The sequence below is a fragment of the Eutrigla gurnardus genome, assembly GCF_963514095.1.
Source record: "Eutrigla gurnardus genome assembly, chromosome: 23".
Classification (NCBI taxonomy): Eukaryota; Metazoa; Chordata; class Actinopteri; order Perciformes; family Triglidae; genus Eutrigla; species Eutrigla gurnardus.
The window spans coordinates 13,418,130-13,442,978 of record NC_139934.1 but is presented as its reverse complement, the minus strand read 5'-3'; the positions used below and the strand labels follow the sequence as shown (position 1 = coordinate 13,442,978).

Below are 24,849 nucleotides of genomic sequence, written 5' to 3'. Positions count from 1 at the left end.
TTCTAGATGACGTGAACGTGGATCTAACATATACGGCGCCTTAAACAGGGCGTTTCTTTTAGGAAATGTAATAAAATAAAGGGGCCTAAAATACACTGCACCCATCACAATTAAGGTGTTGCTATAACAACCTCAGCTCTTTCTGGTTGCGGGCTTTTCACCACATGTTGAACCGGACTGCATTCTCTACCATTTAGACATAAAATCAGCAGTGAATTTCTAAAATATACACATTTAAGAGGAAACATTTGGCACCGGGGAGATCTGATTAACAGTGATGGAAGTAAAGAAGCTGGAAACATTGTGGTGCAGTGTAGAGAAAATAACACCTGTAAATAATGTAGAAACGAAGGTAAAATGAGATTCAGGTCCATGACTTCATAGCCCTGTTGCATGCTGGGATGGTTCCCAACAAAACTACCTGATCTGCCACTTAAATAAATGCTGATCAGGGATTCAACTCTACTCGTTTTGCCTTTGTGTCAAAATAAAAGCGCACCATTGCTTTAATGAGCTGATGAAGTAAACTAGGACCAACTTGAAAAGCATGAATAAAAACATGTCAAATTACCGAATAAACAACACATGCAAGGAGCCAGTCAGAAATCCTTAAATTAATTTAATCAGTAATATTTACATAACAGGACCCATCCAACAAACAGTGGAGAGGATATAACATGATTAAAAGAAATACATTTGAAATGTATTCTGATTCCGCCTTCCCTTGTTGATGACAAAAAGATCCTGAAACACATTTCATGTGCATTTATTAAAAAGCGGGCTATATTACGCCACAAACCCCCTCAAACTACAATCCCCTACGTTAATGAAAGATTACATTTGAAATGAACGACGACAGGGTGCTTCTCCGATTCATCGCCACAGAGCCGGAGTGAATCTGAAAGCTGAAGATCCCCCAGAGAACCGAGAGGAGGAGGAAGAAGTCGAGGTTTGTGACACGTGAATAATTTCCAGAAGCTTCCGTATTTCATTCTGGGTTAGCGAGTCCAAACCGAAGAAATGCCCTCAAAAATAATAATAATAAAAAATTAACCAATGGAGCAGAAATCCAATATTTATACCAACAATTTCTGAACCAACATTACTTTCCTTTTTTATAAAACTGTAAGATTTTACACTACATAAAATAATTGTATTTTACAACAATAGAACTTTAGACAGTAAAATAGGTTTTGATTGAGGTAATTACATCATGGTTCTTGTACAAAGTAAAAAATAATAAAAATAGATTTTCCTCTGTTTTTTCCCTAAAAACACAACCACCCGACCAATGCGCACGTTTTTATGTTGCTGTCCCTTCTGTCTCTGCTGTTTAACCTCCTTATAGTGAGGTCAGACCTTTCACTGAGGACGTTCAGTCAGAAGTATCCATTTGGTAATTGACCTCTCTGTGAACACAGGACTCAGGTTGCACTCCCTGATCTGCCCACTGTGACCCGCCCGGACACAGGCGGGAGTCATGTTTGAGATTTGACATAGCTGCAGGAAGCCAAAGTCCTAAATCCACTTGAAACTCCATCGAACACCAAGTTTCAGTTCATTCTGACCCTTTTCTGTGGGTCCACTGTTGCCTTAGTGATGGCAGAAACAAAGCTTTGGGGGACATCTACTGGCCAATGTTTGGAATTACATTAAAGGTTTGTTTACTCTAAAAAATAATGAACATTTCATGTCAGGACTCTCTATTAAATGGCACTAAAACGTACTGGAATCCCCTTACATTTAGTTAAGCAACAATTTGTTATCGTGTCACAGATAAGACACGCATCCTTTTTAGTGAAAAAACAATCAATCACTTTTGGGCCCTAGAGGGGCCGGACTTAAGTCGCAGACTGATAAACAACAGCATGACGTCATCCCAAACCAGAAGACACAAGGCTTTACTTGACTTTGGAGGCCTGAACCACAGAGCAGTCGATCTCAAACATGACCCGGGATAGCTAGAGTACGTTTCTCTGGAGAGGTGAAGGTGATTCCCACAAGAATCAAGGCACGAATCTGGACACGACATGACACACACTTGCAAAATGACTTATTGCACCTCATTCACAATTGCAACGGTCACAATGTAAATACGACGCCTCGTCTCAATGCAGGTACACAAGGGAAGTCCCACTCTGCGTCCTGTGTACATCACACGAAGGTGAGTCAACGACAACTCCCGACATCCAATCACAAGCGTTCAACGCAGGTCAGGAGAAGGGTCGGCTGAGTAGTATTGGAGCTTAATATTCATTTGTGAAGGAGGTTTTTTTTTTTTAATGAAATGTTACAAATATAGTGCGAGGTGGACACGATCTACAGCGGTAGACTTCCAGGTGCATCTACCCTGTATCAGTTTGAACCAATTATTCTGAGCACCCTTGGGTCTGGAGCCTGAGCAGCGCACTGCTGCCGTGTTAAGGCTGAACCGCTACCAGGAGCAGGTCTGGAGCTCCTTATAATAGCAATATCTGTTGGTTTTATTCTAGTTTTCAGAGATGGACCTCACAGAACAACACATCCGACACGTTATTCAATACCTCTCTCACACAGCTCCAGTTATTTTAGCAAGTTGTTTTCGGTTTGGTTTGTTTGTTGGCATGATTACGGGAAAACGACTGGCCATATTTTTACGTAGCTGGGTGGAAGGGAGTAGCTCGACAAAGAACCCGTTCATCTTTGGGGCAGATACGTTATTTTTCGCTAATGGAAACGTCCAGTCCACCATGAGAACAAATACGGCGGCAGAGAACTGAAACTGATTGACAGTCTGAGCGTCATCTTGACAGACTGAGTGATACAGTAAAAACATTTGTGACAGACGCGTTCACCAACAGCTGGCCATTATATTTCTCTGATGACTGTTTTTCAAACTAACCAAAATGGGAGCCCTTGGGGTTAGCAGCAAAATCCTCCTATCAGGCAACTCTATTCTCCGTTTCCCAGCATTCCCTTTAACCGAACACAAACACACTGTCGTCCAGGTCACGTAATGAGTTTGACACTGTGGACATCAGCTCCACGACGGCAGCAAAACCCAGAGACGACGACCAAACAAGGTGCTTCTTTTGGACAGGTTGGTTTTCAATTGTTCTTATTAGGGGATGTTAAAGCTTATTTGAGTGAGGAAACCTTCCCAGAATTAATATTCAAATCAAGGTAAGTCAAAAGGATGAGATATTAAATCAGTCAAAAATCTATATAATTAGCCAATTGTTTTCCTTTTTCTGGCGGGTAATATCCTACAAATGTACCTTGTTTTTGGTTGTTGTTTTTAAATAGCTTTCCCCATCACTCCTGTCAGTTATGGTAACATGTTTTGCACCAATTTCCATGTTGATATCTGTTGACATCAACAGTCAATTTGCTGCACAAATTTGGAGCTGACAGGGCAAAAGCATGAGCAGCCAGCCAAGTAAGCAGCTATAAACAAGTCAACCAAATTAGCTAAACCATTTAGAGAACTCAAACACTTTATTTTTTGGCTCAAACTTTCCACTTTAACTGTGAAAACTCTCACATAGAAAACCAACACCTGTCCAAAAGGCACAAGACATCACATACACTTTGAGTTTGGACGTGGGACTCTTCAGTGAGGGCGCACAGAACATCTAGAAACAGTCTGGTTTACAAAAAGTGTATTAAAGGGGGAGTGAGAGCCAACCGGTTTATTCCTGCTCACCGTCCCTAAACCCGCGTGCTGGCTGAAAACATCTTGGCATGGTAAGGCCATCATGGACCTGGGCTGGTTTCTCTAACCAGGTGTCTGCATTTAGTGAGAACATAGAAGCACAAGAGGTGATCCAGGATCAGAGGCCAGCACCACTTCATGTCCCTAGACTATCTTGAGCATCCGAAAAAAATACATTTCAGACCTCATCGAAGCTGCATTCATCAAAGTAAATTACTGATTAATTCTAACCAAACTCAGCAAGTCGGCCAGAACTGCATTCGCTCTCGGCGCCGTAGCTTAGGAAGTGCTGGAAAATACTGCTTAGGTGAGCTTAGCTGATAGCAGTGGCCGAGGCAGCTCTAGCTTTCATCCTCAGGGGATGAGCAAAAATTCCACATCAATCCATCCAAATCTGACACACTTGATATATACACTTAGTTGGAGACGTCCAGTGACGTCCACTGTCGGAGCTCTGATCAACTCCTCGCGGGAAATGGAAACACTCAGCAGCAGTGCAGCAAGTAGGAAGAAGTGGGAATTAAACATCTTGATTAGCATTTCGCTTTGTTCACACAGGACACTGACGCCGACAGGAAATGTGTTGTCTCTATTTTTGTCATGACTGAGCAGCCTTTGGGTTTCTCTGCTTACATTTTAACACCTAGTCTGGTTTAGTTTGACCAAACAGTCCCGACTGCTTTCTTTCAAAAGGTAAAAAAATAAGCTTCTCAGTCAACTAAATAAATGAGAAGCTCAACGTCAGTTTGATGTGCAGCGATAGTTTCATGGTTGTTAGCCTAGCTTAGCAAAAACAGTGGAAGCAGGTGGGAACATTTTACCAGAATTATTTTTCTTCATAATTTCTTTTTTTCAGCTGTGCAAACAAGTGTAGTAAGTGATTCTTTGTTTGTTGTTGTAATACTCATTAAAGCCACAAGAGGCTGGAGTGCTCTATGATACTACAGAGAGGCTAAATTATGCTGACAAAGCCTCCCCCCCACCTGTTCTTTAGTTATAAACACAGGAGAGAAATGTATTTCCATCAAATTTGCCACTCAGGGGCTTCCGTACAGATCAGAGCACGACGACGCACAGAGACAACACATGACTTGGGCTTTGTTCTGCTTCCCGTGTGAACGCCTATACAAACCCACTGTGTGTCCTGTGTGTTCAAGCCCTTGGACTGAAAGCCACTGAATGTCTTTAAGGCTTCCCTGTATGGTATGGTGTGTGTGTGTGAGTGTAGAAAAGTCTTGTAACAAGGCTGTACTGTGACATATTGCATAAATCACCATCATCATCATCACCACTATGGTGTTAAAATTACCCATCAAATCTAAATCTTATTAGCATTCTTTGTTATCAACAGTTAGGACTGCACAATACTAATTAATTCCCTGCGTGTGAGAGAGACTGACAGAAATCTGAGTGAAGGACATAAGTGCAAGTCAACAAGTATATCTGAGAGAGAGCGTGTGTGTGTGTGTGTGTGTGTGTGTGTGTGTGTGTGTGTGTCACCAGCCCTCAGAGGGGAGTTTGTAGGTGTGTGTATTGCTGTGGTGGTGTGGAGGAGGTGGAGGAGGAGGTGTTGGGAGTGGGGATGTTAGCCAGGCGGGAGGGAGGGGAGTCGGACAGCTGCAGCTCCTCCAGCTTCTTCAAGTACTCGTCTCTGAGGGCCAACAGCTCCTTGTAGCGCTGCTCCACCGGACTCTGCTGCTGCAACGCGAACACACACACGTTACTGTCAAATATGAGGCCAATATAAGAAAAAGAAGTAAAAAGTGCGGCAGGTAAGAAGGAAAATCCCATGACTCCAAAGCGACCGACACACAGTGAACCCGGCCGTCCTACCTGCTGTCGTATGCGTGGGTTCCAGCGGATGTAGTATGTTACCCACAGCTCTAGGTGGCGCATGCTGGCGACGGGGTACAGGACCCTGCCGGACTCCGGGGTGTAGAAGGGGTTTAGATACATTTCCATCTTGCTGTTGACCAGAGACCACAGCGACACCGTCTTCGACCTCACCTCCTGCTCAACACAAAGGGTGGAAATGGTGAGAGGCTGCCAGGTTAAGAGGAAGAATCTCAGGGCAACTTGGAGAAGCCAGCGTGTTCTCTACTTACATGCTGGTCTCGTGCACTCTCACAGTTGTAGAGGAAAGTCCCGAAGCAACAGCTGTAGAGATGATCCAGGATTGTCAGCAGGAGGCGCTCGTTAAACTCGAAGGCTGTAGGGAACTGAGAGGAGAAGAGGAACGCCGTTACAAATTCTGTCTGGGTCCCGTCAGCTCTTTAAGCTAAAGGCCATGTTTCTGTTCCAGCGCTGAATGGCATCACCAAATAGTGATGACATTTGCCAGGGCGCTTCTTGTTGACTTCTCCGTATTCTTCTCCTGAGTTCATGATGCTCCGGTGGGAGGTCCGTTCAAATGAGGCGGCGCAAAGAACGTGTTCGATGTGTTAAACGTACCTGTTTAGTCATCTGCCATACGCAGTCGATGAACTGAACAAAGATGGGCGATCTGTCCTGATCCGCATGGTTCTTGTCACCGTGACCTATCCTCTACACAGACAAATCACAGTCAATATCCACTTCCTGTATAAATGTCAAATGGAGACAGAAACACACAGATGATCATGAATCAGAAGACAGGAGTTACTTACCGAGGCAAACTTGTGCCCAAAGCTGATCCATTCCTTCTCAATCAGCACCTGAACAACAAACACAACCGATCTTCACTTTCTGTCTCACTGCAGCTGACATTCAGTAAACGTTCAGCAAAACCACTGCACGGGTGCTTTTAAGGCGTTTTCTCTGATGTGGATGAGCAGTTTGTAATGCTGACCTGGAACCCTCTGAGGGTGCGGTAGTGACTGTCCAGCATCAGCATGGCCAGAGAGGTGAGCTGAGCCGTCCGGTCCCAGCCATCACTGCAGTGAACCACCACAGAGTTCCCGCTGGACACCTTGTCTGCTACTTGGATGGCTCCCGACAACACCAGCTGCACACAAAGACACCGTTTGTGATGCTCCTTTAGCGCCATGCATGATGGTCTATAATGCTTGATGAGTGACCATTGGTTGTCCAATCATTTTCAAGATGAATTGTGGGATATTTTGAGTAAACTATATGGGATATAATAATATAATAATAATAATAATAATAATAATAATAATAATAATAATAATAATAATAATAAATAATATAATATCATATTCCTTTTCATACCTTCACATGTTCTAGCCAGTGTGTGGACTCCAGACTGGACAGCCAATGAGATTCCTCCACATTGGGGTAGACGATGTCTTTGAGTTTCTTCAGGGATTCCCTCATGACGTGGATGTTCTGAATGTCCAGGAAGATGAGCTCTGCGTTTTGGTACTCATCACCCTCGTAGCCTCCTCCTGTGGCCTGGGGACAGCAAAGATGTTAAAGAAGTAATATTCCTTTACATTTTTCTCCCCCTAACGTTTGTCCCCTTTAAGCCCAGAGAGTACTTCCTGTCCTTTCTGACCTTGTTGGCCACAGCATTGACGCTGGGCCGAGCGTCGTAGATGGTGAGCTTGGCGGTGTCGTTTGCCTCCCTGATCATGTCCAGGTAGCGCTCGTCGTCCTTGTTTCTTTTGCCGGACATCCCGACCAGAGGCTGACTGCAGCGTACGATCACCGCCTGGTTCTCCCTGTGGATCCACGATAGAACCTGAAGCATAAAGACCAGTCAGTACTGTAGGACCCGGACTCAACACTGCTCCATGGTGATAGTCGTCAAGGACTGAATAAAACCAGCAGCTCAATGTGCTGCTCAAGTGTATTCTGACTCACATAGACTTTATATAAGTCCTCGTGCCTTTGTGGACTGCAGTTTTTAAGCCTCAAGTTCAGCATTTTGGTGATCTTTAATTTTTGCAACCAGTGAACCGAAGTGTCCATATTTGGATGGGCGGTTGATCAGAACCGAACCCAGACCAGCTCCTGACCAGGAAGTCGGGGTACGGTTCTTCACAGAGGGGTGTGAGTTCGTTTGGGTGCTGCAATTACAACAGCTGTTTCCAAGGCAATCAAACTAAACGCTTTGACTCTCTGTTTTTTTTTGCTCCACAGTTATACTGGCATTTTAAGATTTTTGTGATATAGTTTGCAATCCAACACATCCCACTCAAAAGGATAATATAATTCCTAAACACATCACTGTCTGTTTAACTCTTTTAGTTTACCAAAGAAGAGGTTCTGTGCTCACCGGTATGCGTGATCTTGACCTGAAGGCAGCCACTCTCCTGAGGTCCTCCTCTTTACTTTTGAAGGGTACGGCCAACACAGTGGGGTAGGTGTCACACAGGTCGTAGTTCTTATTGATGAATGTAATACGCCACTTGTAATTAGGTAAACCCTACAGAACACAATGATGGTCGTTAGTTAGACACTGAAACACTGCAGGATTATCCTAAACTTCAGTCCTCGTGCTGCACTTGTTTTCCTCCTCACCTGCCGTCTGAACTCTTCTACGGGTTTGTAGATGTCCCAGCCGTTCTCCCCGTACTTCTCCTGACTCACATATGCAAACAGTTGCTGGATGGAGGGAGACAAGGAGACTTTTTATTTGCACATTGCAAAAGTGTTTTAGCAGCAGCAAGAGGGATTTAGAGGGTAACCTTGTTTTTTCAACCTGGATCCTATTATTTGTGTCTTAGTTGTTAGATATTCTGTCTACATCGACAGAAAACAGACAAATCTGAGACATTATAGAAGATTGATGAATTACTGAGAGCAGACATGCAACAACATCATATGTGATTGGATGGCTCTTACTGAAACGCTTCTCTGGCAATCAAGGTTGGCTTTTCTCCTCATGTTTGTGTCATTTTAATCAAAGAACCAGATACAAGCGACCCAATTGTCAGAGGCCTGATGCCGTCTATACAGGAAATCTCTGAAATAACACGTGAGACATAAGGATCCTTCAAAGATAAACCTGTGCCAGCATTATAACGCTGCTTGCTGGGTTGTTGTCCAATACTGCCTGGAGGTAGTTGGCAGAATAAGTGTGAGGATTTTCAGCATCTCTGCTGACAGTAGCCTGATGAGGCCAGCTCTGACACTCATATTAGCCAAGCAGATGTAGCTGTGGTGTGGACGGCTAGCTGTGTGTGTCGTGGCTTACGAGTGGGCTGTGTTTCTGCATTCAACCTTAGCATGAATGTTGGGCGTTGAGACAAGTGGAGAATGGTTGTAAGCAGGAAAATGTACCAAGTAGATATATCTGCTGCGATAAATACGTGATCTTTTCTATGCATTCCCTTCATGGCCCAGCAAATAAAAAGGTCTCCTTTCTCTCCAGATACAAGGTTACCGTCTGTTCGTCAGCAGATGGCAGTAGAGGTTAGAGGCTGCCTTACCAGAGCGTGTGAGAGGGGGAAGGCGTGTTTGAAGAGGAGCTCGAAGATATCTCTTCTGCTGTGACCTTCCTGCTTCAAGGCAAACCTCAAGTTCCTCATGTCCTGAGGGCGACAGAAGACCAAAACACAAGCAGCATATTAGATCACACAGAAGCATTTCCTACAGAAAATACGGTTTGTGCATCGATGGTCATATGGACTTTATAATGCCATGAAAACTCCCTGATTTTTATATAGTATTCCAGATTTATAATTACACTCCTATAACACTGTATTTAAAAATAAACTAATTACTACACTAGCCAGATATTCCTCCCAGTAATGCCTGACTGAGCGCCGGCTGCAGGTAGCTGCCTTTAGTTCACCCTTGTGCCCCACTGTAATAAAAGTTATTCTGATGTCCTGATGTGAATATTAACCCTTCAAAAGCCAGTTAGTTACATACTGCCACTGTTGTTTTTTTATGAATATATATATATATTTTTTCTGTACTAGGAGAACTTATTTTGTTGTTTTTCACAGAAGGGATCAAAGATTTACAATTACACTGATTTTGATGTGTTTTAGTTTTTTTTTGTATCCAGATGTTAAAGTTCCACTTGTTACCTTACCGTAGAGAACAAACTGTTCCCCCCTGATGATCGCTACTAAATATTCATTCATTTTTAGAATTTTAAACCTTTAAATGTCAGTTTCTGTGATGCCAAAAAGATGTAATGTTCACTAAAGGTTTCTTTTTCTCAGTCTGGAATATGTCAATGATGAGCAGCAACCTTGATTTTGATGTTGAAACCAGGATGCGGCATGCAAAATAATGAGAAAATTGTTCAATATGGTGGAAAATAGTAAAAAAACAAGAAAACGGTTTAAGCCAGGACTCATGATTTAAAGCCTGACGTAATAGAATGCATGATTTATGCAGCAAATTGTGGTTTTAATGGGGACATTTCTGCCCTCAAGGGTCTGAGTGTCTGTAATTTGGCGACACAGTTTATTCTAGCCTTATTATAGGAGCTGTAGTTTAGTATATTTATAGTGTGTTCTCATATATTTTTCATATTGTGTATTCTATATCTAGTGTTGACGTGTAGATTCACTGTGTGTGTACTGCTTATTGTAAAAACAGCTGCAATGACATTCCTTTTGTTGTCCCCGTCTCTCTCACACCTACCTTGCAGGTGATATCCAGCCCGTAGGAGTTCTCTCCTCTGCTCGACGCCCCACCCATCTTCTCCACCCGACTGATGGCACCCAAAGGAACGTCCAGCGTCACCACCACATCCTACAACAGGGGTCAGCATGTTGTTACACTCCCTTACATGCTAAATAGAAAAGTGTACAAATGTGTGACACACACGCCCATGCCATCAACTACATCAACCACCAAGTTCCTGTCTATCAGCTGACAACATTTCTTCTGATTTTACTGATCGGCTCTTCTAATCAGCCTTTAGAGAGACCACCGACCAAACCACGACTATCTATTCTTCAACGCACTACTTCGACAAAGCCTTCAGAAAAATAAATAAAACATTGACAAAACAAAGCATTAATAATGGATTAATATAGCACTTCAAAATGAGGAGGCAGATATCACTGAGTCCATGGCTTTCCAGAGTAAAAGCCTCTGGTATTTCACGTCAATTTGGGTTGTTGTTTTTTTTTCCCCCATAAAAATTAACCGGGCAGTCACAGGTAAATGGGTGTCAGCTGTCAAAAGCCAAATTAACCAGAACTGACATCCTTATTTTCATTATTGACTTATCATATGATATATGGACATTTCATACATCATCAGTGGCATAAAATGATCTTAAAATGGTAATGATATACCTTACATACACTGAGCATATCAATTTTCCTTCATTAATTATTACAACAGTTTAAGTTTCTTATCAAGCAGTTATTATGGATTGCCACAAGGTTCAACTAACTAATTTATTATAAGGCTTGTGCTGGTCGGCGATCAGATACTCTATTAATGATTGAAGAGACAATCACTGATCATTTTTATTACTTCAGGAACTTAATCGTTATAACAAAGTAAATCTGCTCCATGCATTTATCTGCACAAGTGACTCTGCTCTTTGATTTAATGCAACCTCTCGTTCAATGCTGACAACTGCACTTTGCAATCTGACAAAAACCCTGCTGTGTGTGTGTGTCTTTTTTTTTTTTCCGTGTGCCACTATCTTTCCATGCCAGGACCATTCTTGCTGGACCGACTTGTGAATGTATTAGCCCGCAATCATTAACAGTTGAAAAACAAATTCTTACTGATGCATTTTATTTGTTACCGACTTTGTCTTAACATGTAAACAGCAGAACTAGTTTTTCATGTTTGTAATTATAGAGAGACGGAGAGAAGGAGGGAGGGACACCATTTCCTTTGAGCTGCGTAGCCCTTTTAAGCTCATTGTTTGGTTTTTCCAGCCTGCAACATTACTGTTTTGGTTCAGTCTCACCACTCCGATTAGCCTTTTCAGCAGGCAGCCGCTGTTCCAGTGGAAAAGCTCTGACAATCCCTCTGTATACTGCAGCCCAGCACCAAGGAGCAGACAGACTCAGGCAGAGATCTGGCTCATTTAGCAACTAGAGAGACATTTGTCAGGAGGAGCTGGAGACCGAAAATGACTTGCATTCCTCAGGTGGACACAAACAAACTCCAACTCAATGCTCACACACACACACACACACACACAGTTTTGAGGATGTGACTGGCCTCATGTGGGTTTAACGGGACTTACAGCGTCTGAGCTCTTGAAGTGGAGTCTGTAGTTGGTGATCAACACTTTGCCTTTCACAGCGCCGTTGAATGGACAGATGTAGATGATGTCTTTATCTGCAAACACATTAATAAAAACATCATTATGGGATTTGCTTCGCCTCCTCCTGCAGGTCAGATCTTTCACAGGCCTCATTGGTTCACATTCGAACTCTAGTTCAGACATCATTATATTGTTGGTAAGCAGTGAGTAGTGTAAGGGAGGAAACCATCAGACATACAGAGAAGAGGAAGCAGAAAAAGAGAAGAGAGCCATGCAGCAGGTAGACTATAAATACCATCTACTCTGAGTGTTCAATAAGAGACTAATAAGGACACTCAGTACGTGGCATCTTAATACATTGTCAACTGTGAAAATCACTGTTGGAGTTTAATCCGCCAGGATCACAGAATACTGACTGATCAAGTTATAAGATGCGATGAATAACTCAACATATCTGCTACAACAAAGCCCAGTTCAGTTATCATAATTTACGCTGTAAATGTACATAAACGGTGCAATCGCATCATTCCTTCTTTACGTGTTTATGGTGCCTTTTGAAATGAGACAGCCTTGTCGCAGCCGCTCTGATGCTCGGTCTTCAAATGCAGCCTCGAAGGATGCGGCCACCTAATTGTGACACAACTAGTGAGTGAACCTGTAAACCCCACAGCAGGGACTGGATGTGTCAGACTTCAAGCGACCCTCACACAGCACCTCAATCACATGTCTCCAAGGAGTCGAGGATAACTATGCGGTGCTCGTAGCAAAGACTTCTGACGTCTTCTGGTTGCTTTCAGACTGATTCACGTGTTAGATCCTGATATAGAGGAGCGCTGTTCTCTGGGCTGCATGGACTCACCTATAATTCTCTCCTCCCCCGGCAGCAGAGACACGTCAGCTAACAACTCCATCTTCAGAGACTCTCTGGAGGTCTACAAACACAAAGACTAAATATTAGAATGAATGGCAGCAACACATTTATTAGAAGGAATGCTGAGGCTGTAGAAAATAGTGACAATTCTGTGCATTATCTAGAGCTTATGTTTCAGTAGTACTGTAAAGGGATAGGGGGAGAAAGAGCCAGTTTGCTTTGTCCAGTTGAAATGTGGTCAGACGCAGCAGCCAGTGAGATGAGACGCCATAAACACAGCGCTTTCCCTTTGTAAGATGTTGAACTGAGAAGCTGTGACATGGAGGAATTAAGCAGCTTAGCAACCACATTTGACACCGCTGCTCTTCATTCTAATTTGGCATTTTCAGTTATTAATTTAATTTTCCTTCCATTTGAGCCTTTTTGTATTAGTCTTCTCTTATTCAGTTCCATTCAGTGAGCACTGGGCTTTCAATAAAACGTTTCTCTAAAAAAGGACCAGAAATATGGTTTAAGCTTCATTGGGTTTTTATCACCGAAAGTTTTTATTGTATGTCAGGAAAGGGGGGTTGCAGTCTTATATATATGTTTTTTTTATTCTAAAAATAAATGACTTATGACTGAAACAGCTTTTTGCAAAGACCAGTGAGCTGATCATTTTTTCAATCCAGCAGGTTAATTAGGGGATACTGACTGAACAGAGTAAGATTAAAAGCTACTATTACAAGGCTTTGAGAGTTCATCTATAAATGTCTGTCAGAGACCACTTTAAAAAAAAAATCAATATAACGCTTAAGCGCATGTTATATTTAGAATATTTTCACTGCTTTACCTTGCCATCAGACAGCCCTTTCTGACCGGGAACTGAAGCCTTTATCTATTCTCTCTTCAAAGCCACCAGACTTCATTGATAAAAAAAGAGTAATTTTACCTCTCAGATCACAGGAGCTGCTGGTTTTCCGCTGGCTCGATTGGTTAGTCTGTGTTATTGTTTGAACAAACTAACTTATGTTTTATAGTTGTCTAAAATACATCCACAGCAGTACATCGCTTCGCTCCCCTGCTGGTTCTCCTGTCTGTTTCTCCAAACTCCATATACTGTATACAAAACATCCAAACACATCCTTTTTCAAGAAAAACTAAATAATCTTTAATCTAAATATCATAAATCATAAAGTCTCCCTGCATTTATTTATTAAAAAATGTATTTCTATATCCTATTTTCACTTGTCTACCATGATAACAAGCTAGACAGCTGTTTTGAGTCACTCAAGTGACAATATTTACGATTATCTTGATAAAATCCACCACGACCGCCTCACTGAAAATCCTATATCGTGGTGGGCGAGTGATTTTCCCAGTATACCAGGTGAGATTTAAATAAATAAGTAAATGAACATGAACTCGCTGGTACAGGTATGCAGTTTAATACATGTGAATCCACTTACACTGGAAATGTGTGTGTCCAAGGCGTTGGAGTTGTAGACTGAGACTGGTGAGGCCATCGCTCAGGGAGGGGGCTTCCACAGGCTGAGGACGAGAGACACGGACTGTTAGTGGAGTCAGCAGCAACGTCCTGCTCCTAAACTGGGCTCTCATTGTTCTCTCAGTTTTAAACCAGACTATAAATACAGATTAACCAGCTGAAAATATGAGAGATACCAGAACCTTTACATAACCACTGCAGGGCCAGAATACACACAGTAATACTGTAGATACTGTCAACAAAAGAAGCTTATTTAGTAATCCAGGACAGCAGTGTTTTTGTTTGGTTTTGTTGTTTTTTTTACCATGAAAAGATTAACTTTTGCAATGCACATAATGACAACACTGCATTAATATTACATAGCTTTTCATCTTTCCAATGAGCCCAAGTGAAGTCATGACTGAGAGACAGAGAGAAAAATTTGCACTCACAAATGAATAAATCATGCTATTAGAAGCTACCAAGGCTGACCCCAATGCTTCAAAGATTCAACCGTTGCCATGGTAATCAACATCCAAATTAGTATTCCAATGCAATGTTTTTAATATAACTGCATTACCCCAAAAGTCCTAAATGGCCCATGAAATAAGGTGAAGTAATCCCACATTATTCCTTATGCATCAGGATTAATTATCATTAGATATTTTCAGACGGATAGCGCAGTGTGTGTGTGTGTGTGTGTGTGTGTGTGTGTGTGTGTGTGTGTGTGTGTGTGTGTGTGTGTATAGGCCTACACGTGGTGCTGTCCCGGGTACTGAAACGCAGCAGAGGAGATCAATTAAAAGTCTCAACAAAGCCAGATGTCTTACTTTACATGGTGGCATAGGGCACAGTCTATTTATTCTTTCCATTTGTGCAAATATGTTTTCCTTTTTATGACGTGATTATTGAACATTTTTCAGCCGTTTTCAATAAAGAGTATAATATAGGTAAATAATGACTGTAAGTTTGAGGAGCCGTTTTAATGCATGGTCTTACTGGGACTGAAGCCTGATGGCTACTACCGTATGCTCTGTGTGTAATGTTTTGTTTTTATACCCTGACACAACCTGGCCGGAGAGGGGAAAACACACTTTTTCTAGCAGCTGTATCGCTGATTGACTGACACAGTGACGGGTGAGAGGTGATTGACGCTACGACAGGGCTGACACATAGAGACAAACAACCATTCACACTCACATTCACAGCTACCGGCAATTTAGAGTAAACCATTAACATAAATATGAACCATCATGTTAATGATTGAATTACTCGAGAAAAAAAAATTGTTCAAAGAATAATCTGCCTCGTAATTTTGCTGTCAAAGTTCACCAGATCGATGCATTTCACTCTAAAAGCATGTCCACACTGTGCTCCCAACAAGGCATGCAGCTCATCATTCCAGGAAGATCACTGAAGACTTATGTTTTCACAAAGTGATCAATAGCACCACACGTGAAAACCCTATGAGCACCAATGAGCCCGTGTATACCATAACTACCATATGCATCATCAATAATTAACTACCTAGCGCTCTTCGAATAACAAATTACCTCGTCCAAGATTACACACAACAGTTGGTAGAGGCAAGGTGAGTAATAGGCGTTTGTACTGGCAGACGGTAACAGCGCACCACCATGCATCCCAGCTGTCACTTAACTGTAGTCACGGCAACACCTCTAAAAGAAGACTCAAAAGATGGATACAACTGTTAATTCATGACTGAAATTTCAACATATGCACAAAGACAGATATATTCTCATAAGCATTATTACTTTCAGACTAATAAAGCCGCGTTTATGACTGGTTCTGCTTTATACATCTCAAAATAAATGTGAAACTGAGTCTCATTTCCACTCCCACAGTTTGCTAGCAGTTCCAGAAGATGTAGAAACACCCTTAGACATCCATTTGCATATCGGGATAATGATCAAGATATATTGATGGTGACACTGTTTCTTAATTACCACAAACATAGAGCTGACACATTTTAATATTTAAGGGTGTAATATATGACTGAAGTTGTGTCCCAATTCAGCAACTGCAGATGACCGGGCCTTCATACGCTAGATTAGGGCTGTTGGAATGAACTACGGGAATCGAATATTATTTGAATAGTAAAAAAATCTCTACTATTTGAATGCTGAAATTTGTATTTGATTTCCAAAGCTGGGAAAAGAAGGCCGCATTTCTGGACTTTGAGTCTTCAAAAATGGGACAGACGCTTCACATGCAACCTCAGAAAGATGCTCCCGCTGAATTGGGACACAATATACTGTTAGACAATATATGTTTGTCACTCATCATAGTTTTCCATACTGGTTATATTGCAGGAACTAACTCATAGAATAGGAACTCCAGCAACGTGGCTCTTCTTTCATCAAGTTGACAAGAGTCAGATGTAAGAAAGAAAGGCTGAAGCAGCAGGGACGAGACATTTTGACATGTACTGGGTTTATCCAGGGTCAGTCCAACCAAGCCGTGATAACATATGTTCACGATGGTCTCAGAGCCGTGAAAAGCCTGGTCCAACCTTGGCCGACCGGCGATTGCCTCCACCCTGATAGCGATGTTATTCATCAATAAGAACCGGTCCAACCAACCACACTATTTGGTCGGTGGATGAGTTTCAACATTTGTGGCGAGATATTGTACAAACTGTAAAAAAACACAGTTGTCTGAAAAGAGCTGAAGGCAACAGGCTGTTACTATGTTTTGACGAGCACACCTCCAACACATCATTAGGTTAACTATGTCGCCTGCAGTGGAAAAACACTGTAGAAGCACGGCTCGACTGTTCATGGCCGTTCACGGCATGGCTCGGCATGTTTACGGTGGAAAAACCCAGGACCCTACATTTTCTCTTAAGACTCTATGCTTCTTTTTCAAAAACAACATAGGCTGGCAATTTGTATGGTTTGAAGTGTTCAGTAGAAACCAGATGTTATTCATATAATTTCATATTTATTCATACACATAAATTTAGTCGAAAGAAGAACAAGTGTGTCATCACATTTTCATAAGGTATGACAAATAAAAAAGGGTTAAAATAACATCCATTTATTCATTCAATTCAAATGCAAAAGTGAGTCTGCTTAGAGGCTTTAGAGGAAGGGCGAGAAACTGAGAGTCTGCATTTGTTGGTGAGTCAGAGAGAGGGTGCTTTATGGAAAGGGAGAAAAGGAGAAAGAAGTGAAACTGAAACTGTATTTAGAAATCATGGCCATTAAAGGTCAAACTAGCAGAAACCACCAGACTAAGTAATCAGTCATAACATGGATTGATTGATATCAGATAACAACACAGCGGACGTGTTGTATCCAGTCTGTTCTATGATTTGCTTTTGTGGCTTCACAGAGGTTTGTGGTTTGGGACAGTAGAAGGCTTTCACTAACAGACGGAGGCTGGATATGGGGCTTTGAGGGCAGCAGAAATGATGAGAGAGCATGGTTAAACATCATTCTTCACGTCAAATTTTGGGCTTTGGTGACTGGAGATTTGGGAGAGTAGAACAATCAATATACCCATATTTGGTACATATAACTACACGCAATATATGATGCCCCATTATGTGAAAGCTTGTGGCAGGTGGACAAAAAGTACATTTCCAACACTGGTTGGGGTGTCTGCTGGAATCAGATTCAAGACACTGGTATGTGTATATCAAGCTGTGAATGGCTCAGGCCATTTCTGTAGCTTCTGCATTTCTGATGCACCTGCCAATGGATTTGCTACTCTGTCACCACTCAACCAAATCACAAATGTTTGCTGTTCTGGTTCCACAGTGGTGGAACAAGCTCCCCATGAACCTGAGAACAGCAGAAACTCGTCTCTATCTCATATTGTTCAGTTGTATGCACTTACTGTAAGTCACTTTGGATGAAAGCATCAGCCAAATAAATTCAATATAATGTAACAAATACTGTAAGGGTGCCTTTTTTCGTGACCACATACTAGAAAAGAACAAAAACTGTATCCACGATAACTACATGTCAAAGGTGTGGACTACAAAATAAAGGATTTTAAAACACATTGACAAAAAGGGAAAGGAAAGGAATTGTATTTATTCTTTATGCAGGTAGAGCTTATTATTTATGATCATCTTATTTCAAATAATTGAATGGTTTATTCTTTAAAATAAGGGTGTCCTATCTGACACAATAAAAACATTTGATTCCAGTATGTTTTGGTGGCATTTTAAGAGTTTTAAGAATAATTTGATGATAATATCATGAATTGCATTATTTTGGCAGGATAATCGTGACATGGCATTTCATCCCTAACTTAGAAGCCGTACAACGCAATAATACGTGACGAAAAATAATAATGAAAATGACACTAAAACGCATAAACTAATGCACATTTTTGTCAAATTAAATCACAGCCAGGTGTCAACATTAACACATATCCAACATTTACAGTAAATTCATACTGATACATTTACATGTCAGTCAATAATATTGGCCACGCTGCTGATGCGGGGATGTGGCTCCTGTAAACAGAAGCTGGTGCGGTAAACCAGGCCAGCAGCCGAGTCTGCACACGCTCACACTGACAGGCTTCCAGCAGGAATACCTTCGAACCCTAATCATGACCGTCCGTGTGTGTTAGCAGGTATATTCACCCTCTCAAGCACACTGAACCGGCGCACAATGCTACATTTGTTCGACCGACTTCAGCACCGGAGCCGCTTGTGACCCGGTGACCTGATCGTCATAGCTTGGTGACTAATGACGAAACAAATCACAATACAACAAAGCAGAAACACTTTCACTACGACAACAGTCTATATCTGGAAACGAGATCACAGCGAAATAACATCTAAATATCGCGAAACAACGAGCGAGGGGTTGGTACAGTGTAATTCATGGTGGTACGGTTAGCTAGCAGTATCCACGGACTAACCGACCATGACAGCAACGGAGCACTTTGCGGTGTGGATACCCAGCTCCAAGGTATCAATACACAACCGAAGGGTGGATTTGGGGGTTTTCACTACCGTGAACCGAGTCGCCGTGAGAACCGAGTAGCTCTGTGGGCTAAATGTGAGCACACAGAACAGTTACAAGCGGAGTGGAGCAGAACAAAGCTCCGCCAAAACCCCCTAAACTGAACTTTTTCCAACTTAGCCATTCCAATAGACACAGCTGTGGAGTTGCACCAGGAAATAGCGAAGGCCTAGACGGTACGACAGCTTGTTACATCCGAAATCCAGGCTGTTTGTGACCCACAGTGCACAGAAACCTCCGGCAAACGCTTCCGAAGAACACTTTATATGAAATCGAGTGGGCTCGTTGTGGCCAAATGTCTTAACTTACCCGCAAAGTGCGATTCTCCCGTGGCTGAATGTCGATGTGTTTCCCTCAAGCCGCAGCAGGAACTTACCCTACGTCACGTGCCGGGCTGTCATGGCGCGGATTGGCTGGTTGTCAAATTCGAGTCGCAAAGGTTGCAGGGAAAAGTAGTTTTCAAACGGGTGCCATATTCCTTTGCATGGATCAGTATTAATCTACAATTTTGTATGTTGCCTGTATGTTATGTGTATATTTTATGCAAATAAACAAGAAACAGATGCCAGTAAATAATTCAGTTCACGTTTTTTTTTTTAGACTTTTTAATTTGGGCAGCAAAGAGGACAGACATATTCACAACAATACTTTGACATGAGATATATACAGTAGATATCGTGTTTTACAACAAAGGTAATGGGGGGAAGGAAGTCAAGTGATGTCATTTTCAGGGGTGTTTTATTAATGTTAAAAATGATCTTGATGATACAACACAAGCAACAGACTGAAGAGTGAATGCTGAAATAATTTTTTTATAGGGAACAAAGTTCATTGATCACATTGAAGATGACAGAAACTTCAACATCCAAATAATCAGGAAACCCCCACACACTGATCAATAACTGCTTTTTGAATCACATCATCCACTGGAACACGTTAGGGGTCATCAGAACCCTCCAGCATCGGCCCAAAATGAACCCAGAGGAAAAAGGAGAAAGAGCACAAACACATCAGGGACGCTCTAAAAACGTGTGGATACCATAAATTGGCTTTCATCAACAGAACAAAGACACAACACAGACAGAGAAGAAAACAACAAAAAAAAGCAACAACATTGTCATTCCATACATTGTTGTATCTGCGAGACTCAGGAGGATATTCAACAAACACTACATCTGCACTTCAAGCCCAGCAACACCTTGAGGCAAAAAGCTTGTCCACCCCAAGGACCATCTGGACAATGTTGTGAATGTGGTCAGTGAGGAACACACTGCACAAGCGAATGGCAGGAGAGCCAGTTCCTCCAGTCAGGACTCAGCAGTTCATTTGCATCTGAAGGACCAGGGAGATGCAGATGGACTGCATATCCTTTGTCCTTTAAGGACACCAGGAGACAGATGGTTAAAGAAGCCATTTTCGTCAACCTGCCCATCTCTCACCAGAGGAGGCGGTTTAAGACATAACCTATTAAACACACAACAGTCCTCAGATCAGTCCCCAGACAAACCAACAAACATCCACACTCGGATCCATGGTGGCAGGATGGGTCAACGAGTCTCAGGAGACCCATCCAATACATGCATGTGAACAGTTGCCTCAGCGGCTCAGGACCCACCTGCCCCCACCGAAGTGCTAAAAACTCCAGTTTCACTTGTCACGTGCCTCTCATGGTGTTAACATCCCGACATTAAATACCTGATCTCCCCACTAGTCAGTTCAAACTTTAGAAGCCTCTTGGATGAGAGGAGAAACGTCTTCAAAAACCAAGTCTAGTTTCCTGCGATAAAGCTTTCAAAGATAACCACGGATGACTGAGAACCTTTACATTATTTGGTTTTAATATTATTAATAAGAGTTTGCATTGATGATGATTTGGCCCTGTCTCTTACAGGGTAGCTGTACTATTGCAGCCTTGGAGACGCCACAGGGACTTTCACCCTGACCTGGATGAGCCTATGAAACTGTTTAGAGAGCCACCAATAAAGATAAGACATGAGCACGCCTCCGACATTTCAACCGTCTTCTCTGTCTTCTCTTAAACTGTACATTTAATCTTTATTAAAACTGTTAATGTCTTCTCATGTGGGTTGAATATAAATAAGCATATATCATAAAACTCAACCGGACAGTGTTTGAAAAGTGGGAAGAAGTATTCAGGTCCTTTAAAGTACAACAAAAATACAAATGCCAGACAAATGTTAAAAAGTCAAAATAATAAGTCAAAAACTGTCCCAATTGAAACCCACTAAAACCAGAATATTTTATCTTGCGACTATAACAGCACAAAGCCATGCATTCTATAATATCAGGCTTTCAATAGAGCCCTGGCTTCAGACTTGTTTGACTATTTATATTCTCCACTATATTTCCTCTTGTTAGCCCAATTGGGCAAACACATGCTATTGTCCTGGTTTGCACCAAAATGCATCAATGTTGTTGCTAGTCGCAGACTGTGTGAAAATATAAAGCAGCAGTGGGATTAAGCAAACTGGTGTTTAAAGAGTTAAAACAGCTGTAATTTAACATTCACAGCAGTAATGTAGCAGCAAACAGCTATTGTCTATGTAACGATGTAGTGGAGTAATGTCTACCTGAGCAGAGAATGAGGTCACTCTCCCTCTGTGTGTGTGGTGTTATCTGAGCTTCTCTGTGCTTTGTTTACATAGCAGGGCAGGTCGTCCATGCACGGTGCATGTGAGCGTGCCCCGCCTGCTAGCTACACAGCTATCATATACAGTTACAGCTTATAAGACCGGCCGTCAGGGTCATCAGCCAACCCTCTGGTTCCTCCTCCGGTAAACAACTGTCACCACTATCAACATTTTTTACACTGTCAGCACCGTTATATTTATAAGATTATATGTATTTATTTTAATTATTTGTATTTATTTATTTATTGAATTTTTTGTCTATTTAGTATTTCATTGCTGTTTTGGGAAGGGGACATTTTCGTCCTCTAAAGGTAACAACTTTAATTTTTTTTGTACAAAAATAAAAATGCATTTAAATCAATGTTGTTCCTAATCATTAACACATCCAATGAAAAACATTCCCCTAGCATTTAGTATTTTATTTTTCATACAAATAATCAACAGTGGTAGGCTATTATGTAAATGAACTGGCATTGAAAGGGTTTAAATTCTGAAAATGTATGATTATTTGGTAGTTATTATCATGGTTGAAGATGGTTAAAAACAGTGAAATTAATGCATAAATTCATGGCATATTGTTACAACAAATGTTAGGACATCAGAGCAACTTTTTTTTAAAGCAAGACATACATACAGGTCAAATCAATGGTATGATTATATTTCCCTGTTGGTGGTTGAAGAGGATCTGCTTAAATCAATAAAAAAAAAAATCACTTTATTTTAAGTAGTAAAACAATTCAATTACAACAGTCTAAATAGGACTGTCCCACTGTACCTGAAAAAAAAAAACTTACTTTTTGGTTAAAATTCTGATAACAAAAATGAAGACATTTTAAATGGATTCATCTTTTGTTGCGATGACAAATTTCTCCAAATATGAACAAAATACTTTTATCTCCTTTATTTTTCCCCTCATTTGTTCTATGTATCTTCTATCTTGTGAATATTTTCAAGTACGAAATCGTGCAGTAAATATTTGATATTGTGAAGCATCAGCAGGAAGAGAGGGATAAACTCCCAACTGTAGTTCTCATTTGTAACAATAGAGGACAACAGAGAACAGATGGTGCAGTGTTTTTGAAGGACATACGTGCATTGCTAAAGTTTGGCAACATGTTACATTTCATTAAGATCACAAATAACAAAACCCTGCAATAAGCTGACCAACAGCTGGACTGGTTGTTTAATTTAAACTTAAATTTGTAAAATAAGATTTTTGTCAGTGATTTGTGAGTTATTTTGGCAGACAATGAATATGTTGTTTGTGAAAGTTGCTTTGAAAATGTACTGAAAATGTGATTCCACTATAGCATTATCATTTTCCACACACAGTTATTCGAGTCAAAATGAAAATGAAAATGCAATAATTGAGAATTCACATACTTGTATGATGGCTGTTCTATGACCAAATTAGAATGAACATGGAAAAGCTGTTTGAAATGTAATTTTAAAACACCAAACACAAATCTCCTCCACAAATGTCAAATTTTCAAATTGTTAAAAAATTACATTTTCATTTTGACTTAAATATTGCTCGCATAAAACGGAATGTCAGGTTTAATTTTTTTTTACATATTTTATTTATACGTTTTCTGTTTTATAAACATACATCACAACTACATGGGAATCCCCCCCCCCCCCCCCCCCCCCCCTCAGGGATAAAGACATGGGAAAAACAAACAAACAAAACAGAAACAAAATGAGGCTCATAAACAAAACAAAAACATGCTCTTATGGATTCAAAGCAATATAATACAGAACAATCAGCACCAGCCCCTGAATGGTCTATACACATTTGCGGCAGCCAATATACACATCTATATGTACAATACTCACAAACACTTTGGGCCATTGTGTATAAATTAGACAGAAATGGTTGCCACATTTTGTCAATGGTTGCAGAGCTGAGAAAAACACTATATCGCACCCTTTCCATATGTAATGAGTTGGTTATTTCAGCCAGGTTTTGAAAGAAACCACATCTTCATTTTTACAAAGGGTTAAAATATTCTTTTTTGCAGTAAACTTGCCATATTGTATTGTCTTTTGTTGTAAGTGGGATAGACCTAATAGATTTCTGGTCCCACCTATTCACTTTTAAGAACTGGAGGTTGCTGCCTGAGTAATAACAAGCAGTATTGTTTCTCATAGATAGGTTGTGCTCTTTTGTTCCCTTTATAAACTGTTTATTTCTGACCTTAAGAAAGGTTGTATTATTTAAAACAACGTAAACAGTCAAATATTCCACGGTAAGAAGTTGGAACCTGGTGTGTCCTGTGTTTTACTGGTTAAGCATATAACCACAGTTGCCATAATGTCCATAGTAAATAATATGCAATATAGCAAAACAAAAGAAATAGCACATACGAGGATAGAGAGGCCATGATGTCAGAGAGTTTTGGAACAGCATTGACTTTTTAAATCAATGTGCGGTCCTATCAGCAGCGTGAACATTGATTACACAGATGGGGATGTATCTCCCTATCAATACAATATTACCCCCCACAAGGTTCCACTGGTTGATTAAAAGGTCAGTGGGATTCGAGAGGGAGGTATTATTAAATGATTTCATATCTTCAACTGCTCGGGGTCTTTATACACACTATGTGATGTGTCACATACTCAGTGTTTTAACTGCTGTGACCCTCCACTTAATGTGAATCATGGATATCCTAAAATCTACTATAATCTTAGAACTCCAATAAATGCATTAAAAGATAGAAATCAAATATTGAAAAGATAGCTGTGTTTCCATTGAGCTTTAAAGTGAGATCATGGCGGTGTATACTGAAAGTCTTAATTTCCCTGACCTCCAGTATTTTAACTGCTGCAGTGCTGTACAAGCGGATTCCAGGACCCTGTGACACCGCTTCTACTAACAGGTGCATTTTGTCAAAGAGATTTATAAATATCTGTTCCTAAGCGTTTTACTGTTTTCTTGTTTTAAATGAATGAATGAATGAACAAATTTGTATTTATTTATCGATTAATATTTTGAAAATGTTGGTTCAACTGA

The 24,849-nt window shown here is 41.0% G+C and overlaps 1 protein-coding gene across 1 annotated transcript; it reads right to left on the bottom strand.

The window, feature by feature from the left end:
- Window positions 1-596: 596 nt before the first annotated feature.
- mtm1 (myotubularin 1) lies at window positions 597-19,588 on the bottom strand. Its single transcript, XM_084002976.1, has 16 exons — window positions 19,492-19,588; window positions 14,157-14,238; window positions 12,697-12,769; window positions 11,817-11,911; window positions 10,241-10,351; window positions 9,070-9,171; window positions 8,159-8,242; window positions 7,914-8,063; window positions 7,191-7,376; window positions 6,905-7,087; window positions 6,522-6,677; window positions 6,340-6,387; window positions 6,146-6,238; window positions 5,800-5,913; window positions 5,528-5,704; window positions 597-5,392 (listed from the first exon to the last, which is right to left on the bottom strand). Exons 2-16 carry the CDS (start codon window positions 14,211-14,213, stop codon window positions 5,201-5,203), a joined length of 1,821 nt encoding a protein of 606 aa, XP_083859102.1. The 5' UTR covers window positions 14,214-14,238; window positions 19,492-19,588; the 3' UTR covers window positions 597-5,200.
- Window positions 19,589-24,849: the final 5,261 nt, after the last annotated feature.